Raw genomic sequence first — 19,819 nt, 5'->3', positions numbered from 1 at the left:
TCACAGAACAGATAGCATTTTTAATTTGAGAACGAGTCATTCTTAAGGGATCTTTTGCAAATATAACAAGCAATGAAAGGGGTTCCCGCACGGAATTGTCGGAAAACTGATTTATTTGATTAATATTTCAAAAATGGTTCTTCACGCTCCAAGTTCATTAATCAGGAGGGATGAGATTGTGAGAGTTGGCTGGCTTAATCCTGCTGTATTAAAGGATCATTGAGTGGTTCGATAGGATGCCAGGAGCTCTTTTCCACTTCACCGGGTGCAATATGCCACCTCTGAAACCCACAAGAGAGATCCTGAAATACATCATGAGATCAGTGTGCCAGGGAGCGACGGGACCTCATCACTTATATTCAGCGGCATTGTATTCATGAGATTTGGATTTAAAGCTGTAGTATTCATTTCACCGCACAAATTGAACAAAGAGCATCAGTGGAATGTTAAGCATTCAGTGCAGAGTTCACTACACAGATCACCTTATACACGCACCAAATTAGAAAGCTTGTCTTTGTATTCATTATGCATTCTTTCTGAAATCTCTGCGTGTGTTTTCTGGATCTATTTAACATATATAGAGAGGATATGACATTTCCCAAATGACAATATTTAATTTATTTTACAAGTTAGCCTTGTTAGGCTAAAAAGGAAAAAATAAATCCGATATTTTCACTTAGGCCGTGGCATATTAGATTTATATACAGTGCTTCATTGAGTTTTATGTATTTTTTATTTACTTAATTCTTTTTTTCCCGTGACTGTCGTGTCCTTCTGCAGTGATCTATTGGTATGTCAGTGTCTTGTTATTGGTTGTATGACCGAAGGAACTTTAATTTCTTTGGTTCTTTGTATCCCGGGGGCGGGACTCGTGAGAATGGTGTATTTTTGAAGCTCAGTTGAGCTGTGGCGGTTGAGGTGGCAACATGTCCTGTTTGAAGTGATGGACTTGCTCACCGAGGCCCGGATTATGTATAAAGACATATATGACTAGTTGCTCTGCCCCCCTGTGATTGTTACGTGTGCTGTCTACTTTCAGAGCTGTACTATTTGTCGGTTCCTGTTCCTTGTTCATTGGTTTGGTGTCCTTCTCAAATTGACTCAGTTGCTCCCCTATTTTCATTCTGATGGTTTCTGTTTGTATTGTAAGGGTCTCGATCGGGCTTGTTTGGAGCGAATGTTATATATAAAAAAAGAAATACAGTACTGTGCTTCTTAAACAAAAAGGAGAATATGGGTGTGACCTGGGTGTAAATAGGGAGATTGAGAGATAGTTTAATGGGGGCAGAACAGGGGAGAGGAGCCATAGCTCCCGCCCCTGAACCACACACCAAGGTTACTATAATTTCAACTGATTTCCTTTTATACAAAATTCCAATAAAATGCAGTTGATGAAATTATTTATTTTATTTATTTATTTATTTTTTTTAATTTAGTCGTTGCCAATTAGTTTTTTTTATTATTTTCTCCCCAATTTGAAATGCCCAATTATTTTTAGGCTCAGCTCACCACTACCACCCCTGTGCTGACTCGGGAGGGGCGAAGATGAACAAACGCTGTCCTCCAAAGCGTGTGCCGTCAGCCGCCCGCTTCTTTACAGTCTGCAGACTCACCTTGCAGCCGCCTCAGAGCTACAGCGTCGGAGGACAACGCAGCTCTGGGCAGCTTACAGGCAAGCCCGGCCAGACTACAGGGGTCGCTGGTGCGCGGTGAGCCGAGGACACCCTGGCCGACCTAACCCTCCCTCCACCCGGACGACGCTCGGCCAATTGAGCGCCGCCCCCTGGGAGCTCCCGTCCACGGTTGGCTGTGACAGTTGATGAAATTAGACACATTTTTGAACAATCTTTGTTTTCGAACTTGTCTATCTTTGTGTTTGGACTATTCTAGTCTCATATTGATACGATTCTGTACATTACAACTTTTTATTGGCAGTCCTAAACCACGCTCCTATTTTTAAATATGTTTAACATATAGAAATCAAACAGGATATACTACTCTTTCGGGAATATTTGTAGACACATTTTCATATGTATACCTTCGCATATTTACATGAACAACACCATAGAACACTGCATCGTTTTTACATATCTGCATGTTATGGCAGTCTTGATGAAAAGAGCTAAAAGATCCTGAGCCAAAGCCAGCAGCAGGAACCATTTTGTTGAGTGCAGTCTGTCCAGAGGTTGAAATGTATCAGTCCAGTGACCTCAGGAGATTCAAGTCTGATTCAGTTAATGAACAGCTGGGGCTCTGTGGAGCAGCACTCAAGTTCAACCAGTAAAACAATGTGATTTATTTACCCTGTTGAGTCAGAAGAGTATTTTGCACATTTTTGACCTATAAATAGAGAAATAAGTTTACCTTGTCATCTAAATTTAAATAGGCAGTTTTGTTGAAACATTTGTTAAATGTGTTCAACCAGCTCAGGTCATGTGATGAAATGAAAGACCATTCTGTAATCTTAGTAACTAAGTACATATGTGTGTTTCTTTCAGCAAACAATTGCTTTTAATATGATGTTGAATGACCTATTCTGAATGTCAGATTGTTATCACTTTGGTTTGTGACTGTGTTTTACTGTATTTTGAGTTTCATATTAGGGATGGTTAACAAAAGAAAATAAAAATATTTACGAACAAGAGGTCATTCGGCCCATCTAAGCTCATCCAGTTCTCAGTAGCTGATGTATCGCAGAACTTTGTAAAATTGGTCTTAAAAGGATCCAAGTGATTATGCCTCAACATGACTAGGTAGCCCATTCCAAACCCTCACCCCTCCCTGTGTGATGTAGTGTCTCCTACCCTTTGTCCTTAGTCTGTCTCCACTTAATGTTCAATTGTGTCCTATGGCCCTGGTTTTTAGTATTGTTTAGGATTCGTTTTTCCAACTCCTTTTACGATTTTAAAGACTTCAATTAAGTCTTCCTTGATTTGTCTTTGTTACAGGCTAAATAGATTCAGTTCTTTCAGCCTATCTTCGTAGTTCGGTCCATTAAGCGTAGGTTGCTCTTCGTTGGACTCTCTCCAGGGCCACAGTGTCCCTTTGGTGCTGTGGTGACCAGAATTGGACACATTACTCTAAGTAGGGTCTCACAATTGCGTTATACAACCTCATCATAACCTCATTTGATTTGTACTCTACACTTTTGGCTGTGTACCCAAGCATTCTATTTGCCTTTTTGATTGCTTCCCCACACTGTGTGGTTGCTGACAGCGATGAGTGTGTTACAACACCAAGGTCTTTATCCTGGTGAGCCTGGAGAATCTGAACAACCCAGACCGTTTGAATTGAGCACCACCCTCAGCTCAGTACATTCATTTCTTTATTCCAGTTAGCCAAGACCAAATTGCAAGGTGTAATGTTTGCATGTATACTAGACCAATTATAGTCAAATTCAATCCGAAGTATGTATAGGCTAGGAGTGCATGACAAATGTTTGATGAAGGTTGGTGCAAAATCAAGGCCATTTATGTGTTTCTAGAATGTGACAGACATACAGACACGATCAATGCATCAGGGTCCCCAGTTTTGAATGAGGCCCCTAAATATAGGTTATATGGTAACATTCCCAGTGTGAATCACCAAACCTCAAACCACTAGCGGTGGCAATATTGGATCCTAAGCGTCTTGGAATGAGTTAGTAGAGATTCAGGCTCTGGAATCTGGTGTAGCGATGTTTGTAGGAGTGTTCTTGTGTACTGAGCACCTCAACTCCTCAACATCTCAACTCCTCAGGCTTGAGTGGGACAAACCTGATTAGTGCCTACCCTTTCTTAAATCCCATGTTATATTAATTAACAACCTCTTTAGAAAACACTTCAATTTCTGATAAAACAAATGCTAGTTTGAAACATTTTTCTTGTTCCTTTTATTCTTTTCTTTGCTAGCTCTCTTTCTCTCTCTCTCTCTCTCTCTCTCTCTCTCTCTCTCTCTCTCTCTCCATCTTGCCAAATCTGCTATCACAGAACAGATGTTAAGTCCTTTACTGTGGAAAAAAAACCTTACCCTTTCTGATTGAATATTTATTGCATTTAAATTGGATTTGGGGGGAAATGTATCTATTAGCTGAAGAATCTTTTTTGGGTTAGTAACACATTGCCAACACAAGTCCAAAGTGAGTGCTGTAGTGCTCGTGGTGAAAATACAATTTATCACGAACAAGTGCAGTGTTGTCTGGGTTTAGTGCTGGCCTGTAGTGACAGCTCTGGATCGTGTTAGCCGTCTAATAACAACAAACAAGTAGATTTTAGACAAGACAAAACAAACAAAACACTCACGATAACAATTACTTTCTCCTTCCGGTTCAGCGTTAACCATACAAAGAAACAGATCACCTCGCTACATCCCCTTATGTACCATGGCCCTTTGGTTAACAATTGTAACCGCTCCTCCAATCCTGCCGTAGCCCTTTTTAGATGCCCGATTTCCACCGAGCCCTGGGAATTAATTGTCTGGACATCCAGTCCAGGGCACTCTGTTCGCTTTACACAGCACCGTCACAGGTCAGGAGGGAGATTTATCACCAAGAATCATTCTGTCTGTGTCACAATCATTATTCAATGTATTTTCATAAGTACGCTTTTATATGTTTTAGTACCATGCATTTGCAGCTGATTTGTAGTCAAAATATACATTATTGAGTACAAAGAGTAAGTCGTTGGAAATGTGATTTGAATTGAATTTTTTATACATCCATGTCTATAGGGTGGTGTTTGTGATTATTCTGAGTGCCTCTGGGTTCTTTTTCTCCCATATTGAGTTATTACCTTGTCTGGAGAATCCAGAGTGCTGGGACTAACAGTCATTCCATTCCTATCATGTGACAATGTAATCTTTCATCTCTGTCAGCCCCCTACTCTCTCTGTCTTGATGTAGTAGTTGGGGTGAGCGGATCAGTCACATTGGCACGTGACTTGAATGGAACAGGAAGGCTGTTCAGTCCCGGTACAATCTCAGAGTTGGGTAAACATAGATTTAGAGAAGAACAATAAGAACACGATGTGGGAGCGACAGGACTCAGAACCGCTCACATTGAGAACCCCATAAAATAATCAGGGGAATGTAACAAAAAGCAATTTTAATGACATTTTAACTCTGATATAAGGCTAATTCACTACTCCTATGCCTTTTCCCTATGGAGGCCTGTGTTTCAATACAGCTCAGTTCACACGTGAAATTTGTTTTGTGGTCCCAATGGTCTGCATTTCAAACCCATCTTATTTCTGTCAGGGGCCTATGAAATGTGTGTAATTACTAAGAGACAGGAACCGTATCACAAAACCTGAGGTTCTCTAATAGATGGAAGATGAGTGCGGCATGGGCTCCATCCAGTGCAGTCATTAGAGGAATGTGTATGGATTAGCAGCACTCGGCCATGTGTGCTGCATTGATAAACATGCAGTCTTCAAACGCACCAGGGGACTATGGAAAAGAGATTATCTGTGTCTCAAACAGGCCTCATCTCCTGCTGAGAAAGACCAGGGTCTTCATTTTTACTCAGCTTCCCCTTGGGCAGAAACTGGCAGCGGGGGAGCCATGCCAAGATTTGGCATCAAATCCAGTGGTTCTCTGCAGGGTAAATATGCTTGCTGTCACAAATCACACAAACCAGCAGGGATATTAACATAATGATGTTATGCAGCTACAGCCTGTGTATTCATTTTAACATTACAAATAAATAGGCTATAATGTTACATGAAATGCTTGTTTAAATAAAAAAAAAAGCCACTCCATGCCAAGTTTGGTGCTTGTGAGAATGGAAGGCTCATTAAAGCTTCCACTCACAACACCTAAATCAGGGGACAGTATTACCCTCCAGGTAAAATGACACAGGAAGTACAAGACCGTCTAAAAACCTGGCTTGCAAACAGAGATGTATTTAACCTAATGTAGTACCAGATTTAAAAATGAAAATACATGTTTGTTATAATATGGTTTCTTTCAACACTGCATATTTGAGACCTGTATAATGAATGGATGCACGTGGCAGAGAACTTTTATGGAGCTATTCTGTCAGCTAAAATGACTAAGAATTTGTTTTTAACATAATTGAAGCTGTGGGTATTTAAACTTTGGAATTTCCCAATGTAACAAAAGAAATCTCACTTATAGGGAATTAGATGTAAATTGCTTCCAAGTTCCTAAAAACATTCTTTCCAGCTCCCATTAAATGAAATGAATAAAGCATGTTCCCTAGAGCCCTCAGACCATTTTGATTCTTTCCATGCTTAACCACTAGCTGTATTCCTTTGTATTTGGGTTCTTTATGTTATATTGTCAGTGTGTCAAAGGAAAGCCTGCATGTTCAGTTAATGACTACTGCAACTCCCTCTTGGCTGGCCTCCCTGCGTCTGCCACCCGTCCGCTCCAGCTCATCCAGAACTCTGCTGCCCGCCTGTTGTTCTCTCTGCCTCGCTTCGCCCACGCTACTCCACTACTCCGCTCGCTCCACTGGCTCCCGATCACCGCTCGCATCCAGTTCAAGACTCTTGTACTAGCCTACAGATGCCTTGACCAGTCTGCACCCAGCTACCTCCAGACCCTCATCTCTCCCTACACCCCCACTCGACCTCTCCGCTCCGCCTGCACTAGAAGACTAGCTCTACCACCGCTACGCTCCCCTGCCTCCAGAGCCCGCTCCTTCTCCACCCTTGCTCCGCAGTGGTGAAATGACCTTCCTACAGATGTCAGGACTGCCCAGTCCCTGACCACATTCCGGCGCCTCCTTAAGACTCACCTCTTCAAAGAGCACCTGTAGAACTCCTCTGTTTGTATCCTGGGACACTATCACCCTTCATGTAAATGTGCTTTATTTTGCTCTTATCAGCCCCTATTTTACTGCATTTAATCCTGTACTTCAGAATACTGTAATCTGCCAAGTTTTTAACCTGTAGTACTTTGTATTTAATCACATCCTGATGTAACTATCACTATTTAATCATATCCTGATGTAACTATCACTATTACCTGCTGTATTATTGAATTGTGGTTTGTCAAACTTGTACTTTACTTGAACAAAAGTTATTGTATTTCTTGCTCTTATTGTATTACTTGTATTGTAACGCTTGAAATGTTTTTGCTTACGATTGTAAGTCGCCCTGGATAAGGGCGTCTGCTAAGAAATAAATAATAATAATAATAATAATGAATTTTAATATCCAGACCACTGCACTTTTACAAATTGGTGCTTTGTTTTCGTAGAAAATATCAAACACGGATCAGTTTCCTAACCCTTCTACTCGACCTCCTGTATTGTGAGTAAGCATTTGGTGGCCATACTTGCTTTAGTTTGCTGTTGGACTGAATCTCAAACCAGTTTGCATGCGCTCCTGTGAATTGCCATCTCAGCAGCTCTCCTCATTTTGACAATAAAGCTTTGTTTTTGTTCTGAACGACACTAAAACAATTGAACACAGATCAAACAGGCTCTTTCCAGCTTAGTTTGGCCTTCAGTAATGTTGAGATCATACACTTTGTATTACTAATACTATGATTCCCCAATTATCTGTCAGGTTTGGCTCTGTATGTTCCTGTATCTCTCTGTTTGTCAGTGGATTACGCACACCCTTTTCACAGCTTGGGAAAATTTTTTACCTTGTTACAAGTAAACATAAAAGCACAGCTGATGAAGATGAGCCATACCACACAGTTGGTTGTGCTATTCTTTCAAAGCGGTTTTCCTCAAAGCCCAAACCCAAGCCAACTCAGGTTCACTGTGGTGTCAGTTTAGAAACCCACAATGTAAACTAAACAATAAAACAAACTTCCATGGGATCATATTATAAAAGCTAAAGAACTGGAGTTCTTAAGGGGTGATGGGGAACAGATGGCAACAAAGCTTTCCCTTGTTGTGTGTTTAAACTCCTTGTCTGTTTCAAGTGGTTTCCTGAGCTCCTCAGCTCGCATTAATTTTCTTTACATGTATCTTTATATATTCTGTTGTATGAACGAATACGAACAATCATCAACAACAATTAAATATCTTCGAGTCTGCAATTGGTTTATTTTCTACCAGTTGAGAAACACCATTGAAAAATGTGCATAATATATGAATATTTTATACAGGAAAATGTGAGCTCTACGCAATTACAGTAATTCATAATAAGTCAAATTTATTGGAATTATTTTGTTAGCTCTGAATGCATTAGCTTCTTTATCCCACAGTACCTAATCTCCACTGAATCTTAAGAATAGATTGGGGGAGAGACAGACTCAAAGCTGTGTCACTTCCCTCAGGGTATACATTCCCAGTAATCCAGCCAGCCAACAGCGCTTGTGCTAGCATCTCCATCCCTCAACCTTCCTCTTCTATGATTTTACAGCTGCCCCTAGGCATATGTATATGTGGGGTTCTACGATCACCGAAAATATGTATTGATCGATTGTATTTCAAATCTATTCATTAAATCATGTTCTACTAAGGTGTGTTTGTCTTGATTTCCAGAAACAATATTATCCATTGTAGCCACCACTGTAGTCAACAAGGACCACAGCTAGACACAGCAGTCAGTGATTCAGATATACAGTAAGGGTGGTGTGATTCAGGGATGCAGTGAGGATGGTGTGATTCAGGGATGCAGTGAGGATGGTGTGATTCAGGGATGCAGTGAGGGTGGTGTGATTCAGGGATGCAGTGAGGGTGGTGTGATTCAGGGATGCAGTGAGGATGGTGTGATTCAGGGATGCAGTGAGGGTGGTGTGATTCAGGGATGCAGTGAGGGTGGTGTGATTCAGGGATGCAGTGAGGGTGGTGTGATTCAGGGATGCAGTGAGGGTGGTGTGATTCAGGTATGCTGAAGTCTGTTCCTCACTCTGTCCCTTGGCTTGTGTCTTCACTAGGCCCTGCTCCAGCAGTGAGACAGAGAGTGAGGCAGGAGACCTGCTGGACCAGCAGTTTGAGGAGCTTCACAACAAGCTGAACTCTGTGACCGACCCCACCGGCTTCCTCAGAATGGTCAGCAGGAACAACCTTTTCAACAGGTACACAGGAAAGTGAGAGTAGGAGCATCCAGCCACTGCTACTGTGGGATTAGGCAACCAGCAGAGTGGATTTAATTGGGCTTTGACATGTAGAAAACACTTGTGATTAAACTCGGCTACTGTAATTGTAGCATACAGAATTCCATAAATCGTACTTGTCATGCACTTCCATTCACTTTATAGGTCTCCCGTGTATAGTTTGGAAAGAAACGCATGTTATAGCATTTGTTTTTATTTTAAAACATGGCATTTGGCACTACATTAAGTTAAAGAAATGTCTCAGTTTGCTTGCTTTGCCTTTAATAAAGTCTGTTACTGCTTTAATTCCTTGGTCATTAACTCCAGCAGTGTATTTGGGGTCAAAGCTGAAAAGCATGTCTGTCATTGGGGGAAGCAACAGGTTGTTTACTGACAGGAAAGAAGGGCTGGGGAAACGTGACCTGACCCAGGAAGTGCTGGACTGCATGGCTTGCAAACAGAGATATATTTAACCTAGTGTACTGTCAGATTCCATTAAGTTGGTATGAGCAATTTAATTTGGTATGAACACACATTGGCTTGTTCCTGAGTGATTCCTGGTTAAGAGAAATGAATGGTATATTCTTTTGTGATAACACTGGAGTGAAGTTATAAATTCAAACACTCAACGTAAAACTAGGTGTTGACAAACAGCCTTTATCACGGTTATGATTTCATAGGTGGTAGTTTGGATACGATTGGCACTCTTTATTTTAAAAAGTCTCAATGAACACGCACACTAACAGTAAACAGTCAGATCCAAGACTTGCTTATTATTTGATTGTTGACACTTTATGATAGACAGAGGAACCATGCATCAGCAGTCAGTCAAGCGACCTTCCCACTCCTACTTCAACAGAGAACAACATCACTAATATAGCCAGCAAAAAAAAGGGGTAGCAAAGCACACATTGAGCACCACTGTGATTGTCAAACAGCAGCTAATAGAATATTAAATCTAGGTACCAAATTCACAGGGATGATAATATGTTTAGATGTTATCCTCATCCTTCCATATTACAGCTGGCAGTCACCTGCTTTTTAGAGATAAATATAGAATGACAATAAGAAATGGTGGCACTTGAGGCTGCAGTCTATCAGTCGCTGTGTCAGGTACGGTCGAGTCTCTCTCAGAGTGGATCACATGCAAAGCTTTGTCTCCCATTGTTATGTGGGTGGCTGTGCCTAGTCACTCGAGTAGTGAGTGCACTTGGTAGACAAGTACAATCAAAACAGAGTGAAGGCATCATGAATACTAATAGTCTCTTTTACAATGCGCTGTGAGGGGGTCATGTCACATGCAGGAACTGCTTTACAGAGGTTCACAAATCCTGCAGTCGAGATACAGAATCCTTCAGGTTTCAAAGCATTAACTGATTAAAGTAGCTACCAAAAGGATTCTATAAATCTTACCCATTTTGCAATACCATTAGCTACATAGGAGCTAGAAAAATCCCAGTCTGCCTGCCTGGCCCCATGAAGTCTGTTACGGCTTGACTTCCTTGTTCGTTTTAACCTCAGCAGTGTCTTCTGAGTCATACTACTGGCTGAAAGCACGTCAGTCAATATGGGAAGCAGCTGATTGGCTATTGACAGGAATAAGCCATTGAAGGGGTGGGGACAATTTCAACCTCCAGGTGAAATGACCCAGGACAGTATAAAAGTATGGCTTGCAAACAGAGATTGTTTTTTAACTTGGTGTAGTAGCGGATGTCATGATTTAAAATAAAGCTGCGTGTTTGTTAAAACATGTGTTTCTTTCAACACTGCTCACTTGAGACCTATATAATGAATGGATGTTCATGGCAGAGAAAATGTATGGAACTAATAAGCTAGAATGACTTTGAGACCAGGAAGGAGGTAACATTAGTTTATTTAAGTAATTTAGGGTTTACCTACAGTAGGTTGAGATTTTTGTCCTGAAATTTAAACGTTTTTTCTGTAGTTCCTTGGTAATGTATAAAAAAGGGTTGAAGTTATTTTCAATTGAATTTAGATGTCATTTAGAAGAGTACAGTCATTTACAGAATTCCTTCTAGCATTTTTTTTGCATGAAACCAATTTTTACATATTGAATCAAATATATTCTCTTACTTCTTTTTATCCCCTGCTGGGAATGCATGTCCCCCACTGTGATTATTTGTTTGTTTATTTAGCAGACGCCTTTATCCAAGGCGACTTACAGAGACTAGCGTGTGTGAACTATGCATCAGCTGCAGAGTCACTTACAATTACGTCTCACCCGAAAGACGGAGCACAAGGAGGTTAAGTGACTTGCTCAGGGTCACACAATGAGTCAGTGGCTGAGGTGGGATTTGAACCGGGGACTTCCTGGTTACAAGCCCTTTTCTTTAACCACTGGACCACACAGCCTCCTGCAGTGGAGGCGACCGTACAAATGTTTAGCACACTTTATCAACAGTTTACCCAATTAGGATGAGACTTGGTTAGGACATTCTTTATTGTGATGAGAAACATTCTGACATCCATGTAATTGGGGGCTGTGTAATGATCTCTTATATATATTCTTCCAATATAGCTTTTAAGGGTTAAGCTTTTTGGAGCGTGATGTCTTACCTTAACCCCAAGGGAGAAAATGCATTGTGGGTGCGTTATTATAGTAAATGGAGTTGGACAGACACTTAGTGCACTGCTGCTGTTGTTAACAGTGGTTTCAGAACCTTAAAAAAAGCGTAACTATGCAATGTGAATGTATTTCAGAGCTGGCACTTAATATCAGAAAGTACCTGTGAACTAGATTGTGTATTGCTTGTGTAATTAATCTGAACGCTAAATTGCACTCATTTCACTTGTGTTCCATATTTTTGAACCCAGGGTTTGGGGGTAAAGAAAGGCCAGTGAATTAATTCAAGAGGGCTTTCTAAATGAACGCTGGTAAATGTCCCATTAGCTGTTTCAAACCTAAGCAAAGGATCATTTCTAAACAGCTACGGGTGCTCGATCATATATAAACGGATGGTTAGAGCCTCATTGAGAAACGGCTCTGTTGCTATTGATCCTGCTCTGATTTCTCATTACCTCCGTGCAGAGTCTCCAGTACTGATGAGTACACTCCAGATGGATATTTTTCATCTGCAGATTTCATTAAGGGAACACTTTAATGAGTCATTAGGGGGATTTATAAACAGTACCATTAGAGGAAACAGTATACTGAACATCTCTTTTTGGTTTTGTTTCAGGTTTGTTAGTAAGACAGTCATGGTGGACAGCTACAGCGCTGATGAGTTTGTGGATTGATGTATGCAATGCAGAAAGCTTATTGTGTAGCATACACCTTCTATGATAGATATCTAGTCAGACCAAAGCCAGTGGAAATCCAGTCCTGTTTAAATTACCATGTGTCAGGTCAATGGCTGGACAGGCATGCATGTGTACCTATGTCACACTTCAGGGTTTTGCCCATAACTAAAGAACGGCTTGTCCAAACATCATTGAGTGTATCATAATCTGGGGGTAAATGGAGGCCGTCTACCTGTCAGACGGTCTTTCATGCATACGTTTTTACATATATCTAGAGAACTGCTTGTCTAAATATGATGAAACTTGTAACATCCTTAAGCACAATCCATTGAGAGTATCAGAATCAGTCTGTCTGGATGTCAAACTATTTACAGCCATGAGGGAGATGAATGTAACTCATGTTTATGTGAGATGTAGTGTCACAAAATGGAATACTTTCTTCAAGTACTCATGTCTTTGTATTACCCACAGCTTAGAATCGAGACAGACCCACCAACATTTCCCTATACACTGCTCTAGCATTCCCGTGGTTTGGTGAGAGGTTAATTCAGCTAGTAATTGAGTTTATGTGCTTATTAAAATGTTTTTTAATAAGCCCATATTTCTTTAATACCATTCGTCATGGCACTTTCACAGGTATACCCGTGAGTAGTCTGCTACATTAGTGTTGTAATGTAAAGTAAAGTGATTAAAACTCCGGACATACGCTCAGGAGGAAATTAAAATAGGAAACAAAGCATCATTTACATTGGTAATGCAGGGAATGGGAACATTTAAGAGATCTTGGTTCTGCATGGCCTGTGATGGTAATTCAGCCTTTCTATATTGTCTGCCCCTAGGCAGAGGATTTGTTTATTTCATGTTGCCTGTTAATTTTCTCCTTTCAGTGAATCACAGGCACTAACGGGAGGTTGTACAGTTTATACTCTCTGTAGAAGGTCTATGTTCATTCATAACTATCTATAACCAATTCTTATGCAGTTTGGGCACCCTACACACAGCGTATTAACTTAATCTAGTTTTTTTTTTTAAACGCCTCAGTTGAATTGTGGTGTACTTGCGTCCCAGAGCGGCTCACCTGGTAGACACGGCGATGTGGTGTGCGGGGTAAGTCATACAGCCGGGGAGCGTGGGTTCCTGTCCGGCTGTGTGAACTCACCAGTCTTCACTGGGGATTCCAGAGGGAGTGTTGCATTGGCTGTGGGGTTGCCGTCTGTTAAGGAGGCAAAACCGCCAGGGTCTGTTTCTCCTCATCTCACTGCAGCAGGCCCTGCTGGCCAGGCTCCCGGTAAACTCAAAGCAGACACCTGCAGGGCTGGCCTTTGTCTTCCATAGGCTGGTAGCTCGGTGACATCCTCTGTAGAGCTCCTGGGAGTAAAGGGGCAATTGAGTTGTGGGATCGGGAGATGCCCACTGACCTGATGTACAAGACTATCTTGATAAGGTGAGGGCAGCTGGCTACACTTGCGAGGTCCTGATGAAAGGGCCTCCCTTTAGGATGTACCAATTATGACCTTATAATGTCCTCTGTGGGGCACTGAATCAGTAGAATAGAGAAGGAGTCTCTTTTGAAAAGCTGGAGCGCAGTGTACCGCCTACGTGTTTACTTGCCTGAATTTATTGTTCAGCTAAAAAAAACGAAATCTTAAAAACATTCTTGAACTCGCAGTTCCTTCTTGCCTTTTCTTCCTCCCTTTTTCAACAGAGAACCCTAATTTCCTCTCATTCTGTGCCTGTCACGCTGACTAACGTCTGTTTGCTTTCCCATGGAGGCCTGTTATCCAAGCCAAGTCCTGGGACTGGATTAGCGGGAACAGAGCCATCCATTTTGGACTGCTGGTCACTGCTGCTGTCGCTGCTCAGATATATGATGGTGTGAAACATGTCATTGATCCCTTTTCACACATCATTTTCTTCTCCGTACAGAGGGTAGAGGGAGGGTTTTGGGGATTTCGCTGGCTCAGGCAAACTGAGCCCAACTATAGACAAAACACAGAGCAGAGGAAGAAGTGGTGAGAACCCAAAACAAAGGACTGTTGCTTGAAAGCTGTCCCATGCAGAATAAGAAAACCGTTAACACGTTTTTAAAGTGTCACTTATTCATTTTGAATCCGTATCTAAGGTTGCCAACATTCCTATATTATAAGGAACTTTCCTTGCTAATCAAATGCAGGACACCACTTATTCCATATTTCACTCTATGCATCTGTCGTATGCAAAACAACGCACACCAGTTTTTAATTAGTTTACATTTAAGGAAAACCAGACAAGGCAAGACAAGGCGAAGCAGAATTTGTGATGCACTACACCATGTACACATGGGAATCATTTTGTATCTGTTCACCCAGAAGCACCCACTCATTCTGCATTCCCTTTAGATGTATTACTGATTGAATTAAAAGCTGATTCCGGCAGTGTGTTAACTTTCACTCAACAACAAATACCCAGAATGATTATAGATGGGTGCTGCTTTTTGTTATGTAGACTGCTGAATCATATGCTGCCACCAAAGGCAATAACCAGTAATATTAACCATTAAAATAGTCTGTTACTTTTGTAGGGTGCGAGAGAATGACTAAGAATGGAAGCAAGTAAACTGTCCCTTGTTTTAAAACTCTAAACACCCTGTACCTTAATGTTATGCATATTGTATACAGACACTGAAAAGACAGAGAAAGAAAATTAAATTGATAGGTAGTTGAGGCACCTTTAGCAATAATAACCTCTTTTAAACTATTAGGGTATTTGTCAATGAGCTTTTGGCATGATTCTTTAGTAATTCAAAATTCAAATTCTGAGGACTTCTCTTGTGCACAACCTTCTTCAACGCATACCAAACATTCTCAATCAGATTTAGATCGGGACTTTGACTAGGCCATTCCAGATCCTTGATTTTATTCTTCTTTAACCATTCTGAAGTAGATTTTAATGTGTGCTTTGGATCATTGTCATGTTGGAACGTCCAGTTGTGCTTTAAACCAAGTTTTGTAGAGCGTTTCAGGTGATTGGCCGTGCTATGGTATGCTATGGAATCCATTTCACGACTAAATTTCCTGTACCATTAGAGGAAAAACAGCCCCATGGAAGGAAATTACTACCTCCATGCCTGACAGTAGGTATGGTGTTCTTTTCTTTGTACGCCTCACCAGACTTTCTCCAAACATAATCACTCAGCGTGACCAAATAACTCCACAAAACCTTTCACCAGAACTCATATCCATCATTCAGATGATGTTTTGAAAACTTTAAGTGACTGTCCTTGTGTCGTTTTCCTAAGAGTGGCTTTTTCCTTTCCCTGCGACCATATGTAATACTCGACCCATGGTTGAAATGGAAACCCCAGTCCCACTTGCAACCAATTCACTTTGAATATCTTTCGCAGTCAATCTCAGACACTCAAACACAAATCCACATTACAAAACACAATGAATAACATTTAATAAGTTTTAAAAAAGTATATAGATACCTAAATAAATAGAATACAATACAATAGGTAAATATAGAGGCAAAATCGATCATCATAAACGTAAAGTATGTTATAATAAACAGTGCAGACTGCAGTAGAGTCAAATAGTTAAAAAAAAAAAAAAATACAGCAGAGAATAAGTGTGTCTTAAGGGTATTTTTAAATGTGCCTGCTGTTGTGGATTCTCTGATGAAAGTTGATAGTGAGTTCCAAAGAAAAGGAGCAACACAGCTAAAACTACGCCCTCTGAGCGTAACACGTTTTGGAACCATGCATTTTAACAATCCAGAGTTAGAGGATCTAAGCTGCCTCCCAGGGATGTAAGGGCTAAGACGGTCCTTTATATAACTAGGACCCTGACCGTGCAAAGCCTTGTAGGTCAACAGCAATATGTTAAAGGAAACGCTTAAGGAGTAATGAGTTCTGTCCACTTGGTACCGGTATGAACCCTTGCTGCTGCATTTTGCACAGTCTGCAATCGATGTAAAGAGTGAGCAGGAAGATTAACATGAAGAGCATTACAATAATCCAACCGAGACGTAACACATGCATGACAAGAATCTCAGCATCCCTAGGGGGCAGAAAACGACACACTCTGGCAGTGTTCTTTAAATAATAAAACCCTCTTTACCTCTGAAACAAAAGCTCCGAGTCAAGTTGAACACCTAAGCTGTGGACTAACAAAGAGACAATACTATCATAGCATCAAAGGGTATGGATACTTTTGAATTAGCATTTTTGGAATTTTGCAAAAAAAAAAATTGCTGAAATAAATAATTGTAGACATTTATTTCTTTTTCTACATCTACATCTATTTCTTGTAACTTTTTATCCTCATCCACAAAAGCAAAACTTTTGCTACAAAAGATTTTTACTAATATTCTTTGTTTTCGAGAAATTTCTAGAAATTATAAATTTCCACTGGGATATGTAAACTTTTGACTACAATTGTATGTAATGTAGGCTAGCTCAGTTAAAGTGTCTTTATATCAGTCATTTTACTTCTGCCCCTTATAACAGTTTACCAGCTTTGCAAAGTGTAAACATGGTAAAGCAGAGGTAAGCACTGTAAAGCATGTTAAAAGATCATGGCAAACCCAAATAAACTGTGGCAAATATATAGTATAACCAGGGGGGGCACAGGAAAATGACTGCACAGATTTACCAGGATCAACTTTTAAACAAAAGGAAACTTGAGCCCAAGTGTCTCAAGACGCTTTGGCTGATAAGTTAGATGTTTTAATCATGGTTTTAATATAGACGTAATGACTTTAGCTGGAATTTAACAAGCTCTGCTGATATAAGAAGCTATCCTGGGGCGTGTTGCCTACCAGAGCTTCTCAAATCTTTAACACACAGAGAAAAGATTTGCAAACCAGCCTGCGTCAATGTAATCCCAGACTGAGAGACTCTGTAGAATTTATCAAGACAGGTAGAAAAGGCCGATGTGTGACCTGTCCTACAGCAGCAGTGTCCTCTCCAGCTCTTAACACATGCTGTGTTCTTTATTCACGCAAAGTTCACCTGTGCCATCTAGTGGTGTAACAAATGTAACCATTCTGCTTTTAATATTAAACCAAAGCATCATACTGTTCGGAAAGGAAGCTACAGGTATATAAGAAAAATGTAAGATGGGCCAAATGGCTTCCTCTCGTTTGTAAACTTTAAAAGTCTACCACAGTGAAAATCATGGTAAAGTGTAATAAATCACAAGTGAGGGCATGGTAATGCAGCCAGAGATGTATGATAAGGCGTAATAAAAACATGGCAGACTATGGAAAATGCATTAGTATAATCGGTCGTTGCAGTATATTATTTTTGGTGGGAAACTGTTGGATATTACTGGCTGGGTATCGTGGAAATAATGTGACCTCAACAACAATGCACAGGGTAAGCAAATGAGCGCACGTATATTTACAGTGAGTTTTTCTCAATCCTGTTTTCGCTGTCAAAATGCAGCACGTTATTAAAGATATTTATACAGCCCATCTTTCAAAGGTTCTTTCCCAGGTTGCTCACAACACTGTGGTCCTTCCGTGGTTTTCCTGATCACAGCACAGAGGAGTCCCCTTCGTAGTGGTTTGTATCCAAATAACAGAGTTCTGTAAAACAGCACAGGATTTTAAAAATAAGCCGTTCACCCTTGTTCAGGTCTCCTTCCCAACTCTGAGCCCTGAAGCAGCACTTCCCTGAAGTACTCCAAGCACCAGTGCTACCTGTTCAGGTGCTTAGAATAGGGCTGGTTAGAGTTACGGAGCCTGAAGCACTCACACTGCTTTCCCTTACCAAGATGTCGGCCGTTAAAGTCACGCTCCCCAATCCTGGTGAAGCAGAGCTCTTACTTGGTTTCAGCAGCCCCTTGCGTCAGGAGAGCAAATTTCAGACAAGATCCTTTTCTGCCCGTAACAATTACATTTTCAGAAATATTTACCAGTGGGTGACTTTTAACTTTTGACATGTTATTTTGACAGGTACTGTGTTCTGTGTAAAAAAAAAAAAAATTAAAAAAAAATTCTCTCTCAGATAATAGGCTGATACTAAAAACATTTTTTTTTTAATTATTTTACCTCAGAATGTGGATTGTTCTCATATTCCCACCACCCCCTAACTTCTGAAAATCTCCGTTGTTCTCATATTCCTACCACCCCCTAAAACCTATGACCTAGGGCAGCAGTGTGGAGTAGTGGTTAGGGCTCTGGACTCTTGACCGGAGGATTGTGGGTTCAGTCCCAGGTGGGGGACACTGCTGCTGTACCCTTGAGCAAGGCACTTTACCTAGATTGCTCCAGTAAAAACCCAACTGTATAAATGGGTAATTGTATGCAAAAAATAATGTGTAAAAAAATAATGTAATTGTATGTAAAAATAATGTGATATCTTGTAACAATTGTAAGTCGCCCTGGATAAGGGTGTCTGCTAAGAAATAAATAATAATAATATGAATATTAACCTGATAATTTAGTATTAACTTCTGAAAATCTCAGTTTCTTGAATTACCTTGTAAACTCACCTCAGAATGATATTGTTATGAATTACCTTCCAAAGCTTACCGTCTATAATCAGGACAAAGTGTGTGGGAGAAGGAAGCAAGAGGCCTTGCAGATTGATGGCATTTTAATGTTGAGGAATGACAGGGGGTAGAGGGGTTAAGCTGTGTGGCTCCAGTCTCTGCTGGTGTAGTCAGTGTGTGTGTCACCATGGAAACCGCCACTCCTCCGAGGTGTGTAATCCTTAGACTCTTAAACCTAATTGCCCGCTGTGTACATATCAGGGCAGAGCTGAGGGGAGAATTGAAGGCTGGGAATTACAAAGGCAATTAGACAGTGGGATAGATGAGTTGCGTTCTTTATTCCAAACTGTAATTCGCACCACAATAAAGTAAACCGGTTAATTTAGAAAACATAATGATTGTAGCGAACACAATAATTCCATAATTCTTACCTGCATTTCAGCTCATTATACATCTCAAATGTGCAGTTTTGAAAGAAACACATGGCATACATTAAACATGTATTTTTATTTTAAAACAATGGGTCACATTTTCAAAGCATTTACGTCAGTCTTTAATTAACTCCTATTCTTTGAGAGAGGTAAAACACCCATTTGTTTTACAAAACTAGAACCAAATCTATAAAGTTATATGTTTCAAGTTCTCTTGAGCACTAATTGTTTCTTATTTTAAAAATAGTGGAGTTAATTATGGAATAGAGGAAATGCTTTGAAAATACGGTACTACTGTAGGTTAAAGAAACCTGTTTAATAGCAATGCATTCTGATAGTCTTGTGCTTTTAGACTATCTTGCACTTCCTGGGTTATCTCACCTGGAGGGTAACATTGTCCCCACCCTTTCAATGGCTTTCCTGTCAATAACCAATCAGCTGCTTCCCCACTTCACTGCAGTCAGACTATGTGTGCTGAGGTACCAGGAGGCAAGGGTTCTATAGCGTTGTATGTTTTGTCATTATAATAAAGTCAAATGTATTTTCATTCCTGTTGAAATTGTGTGTTGAATTTGAGTAATTGCAATAGGACCCAGTCAGAAGGATGAAAATGTCTTCTTTGCTGATATATTATAAGTGTATTTTCAATAT

The 19,819-nt window shown here is 40.5% G+C and overlaps 1 protein-coding gene across 3 annotated transcripts in view; it reads left to right on the top strand.

Annotated features, from left to right (window-relative positions):
* Window positions 1–19,819, top strand: part of LOC117426928 (tetratricopeptide repeat protein 28-like) — a 435,334-nt gene that overhangs the window by 384,753 nt on the left and 30,762 nt on the right. For all 3 annotated transcript variants that reach the window (XM_059033326.1, XM_059033325.1, XM_059033327.1), the window contains one exon: window positions 8,842–8,982. In XM_059033326.1, coding sequence (XP_058889309.1) covers window positions 8,842–8,982 — 141 coding nt within the window. The remainder of the gene's footprint in view (window positions 1–8,841; window positions 8,983–19,819) is intronic.

Source organism: Acipenser ruthenus, chromosome 11 (assembly GCF_902713425.1).
Source record: "Acipenser ruthenus chromosome 11, fAciRut3.2 maternal haplotype, whole genome shotgun sequence".
Lineage (NCBI taxonomy): Eukaryota > Metazoa > Chordata > Actinopteri > Acipenseriformes > Acipenseridae > Acipenser > Acipenser ruthenus.
This window is presented reverse-complemented; position numbering and strand designations above follow the sequence as displayed.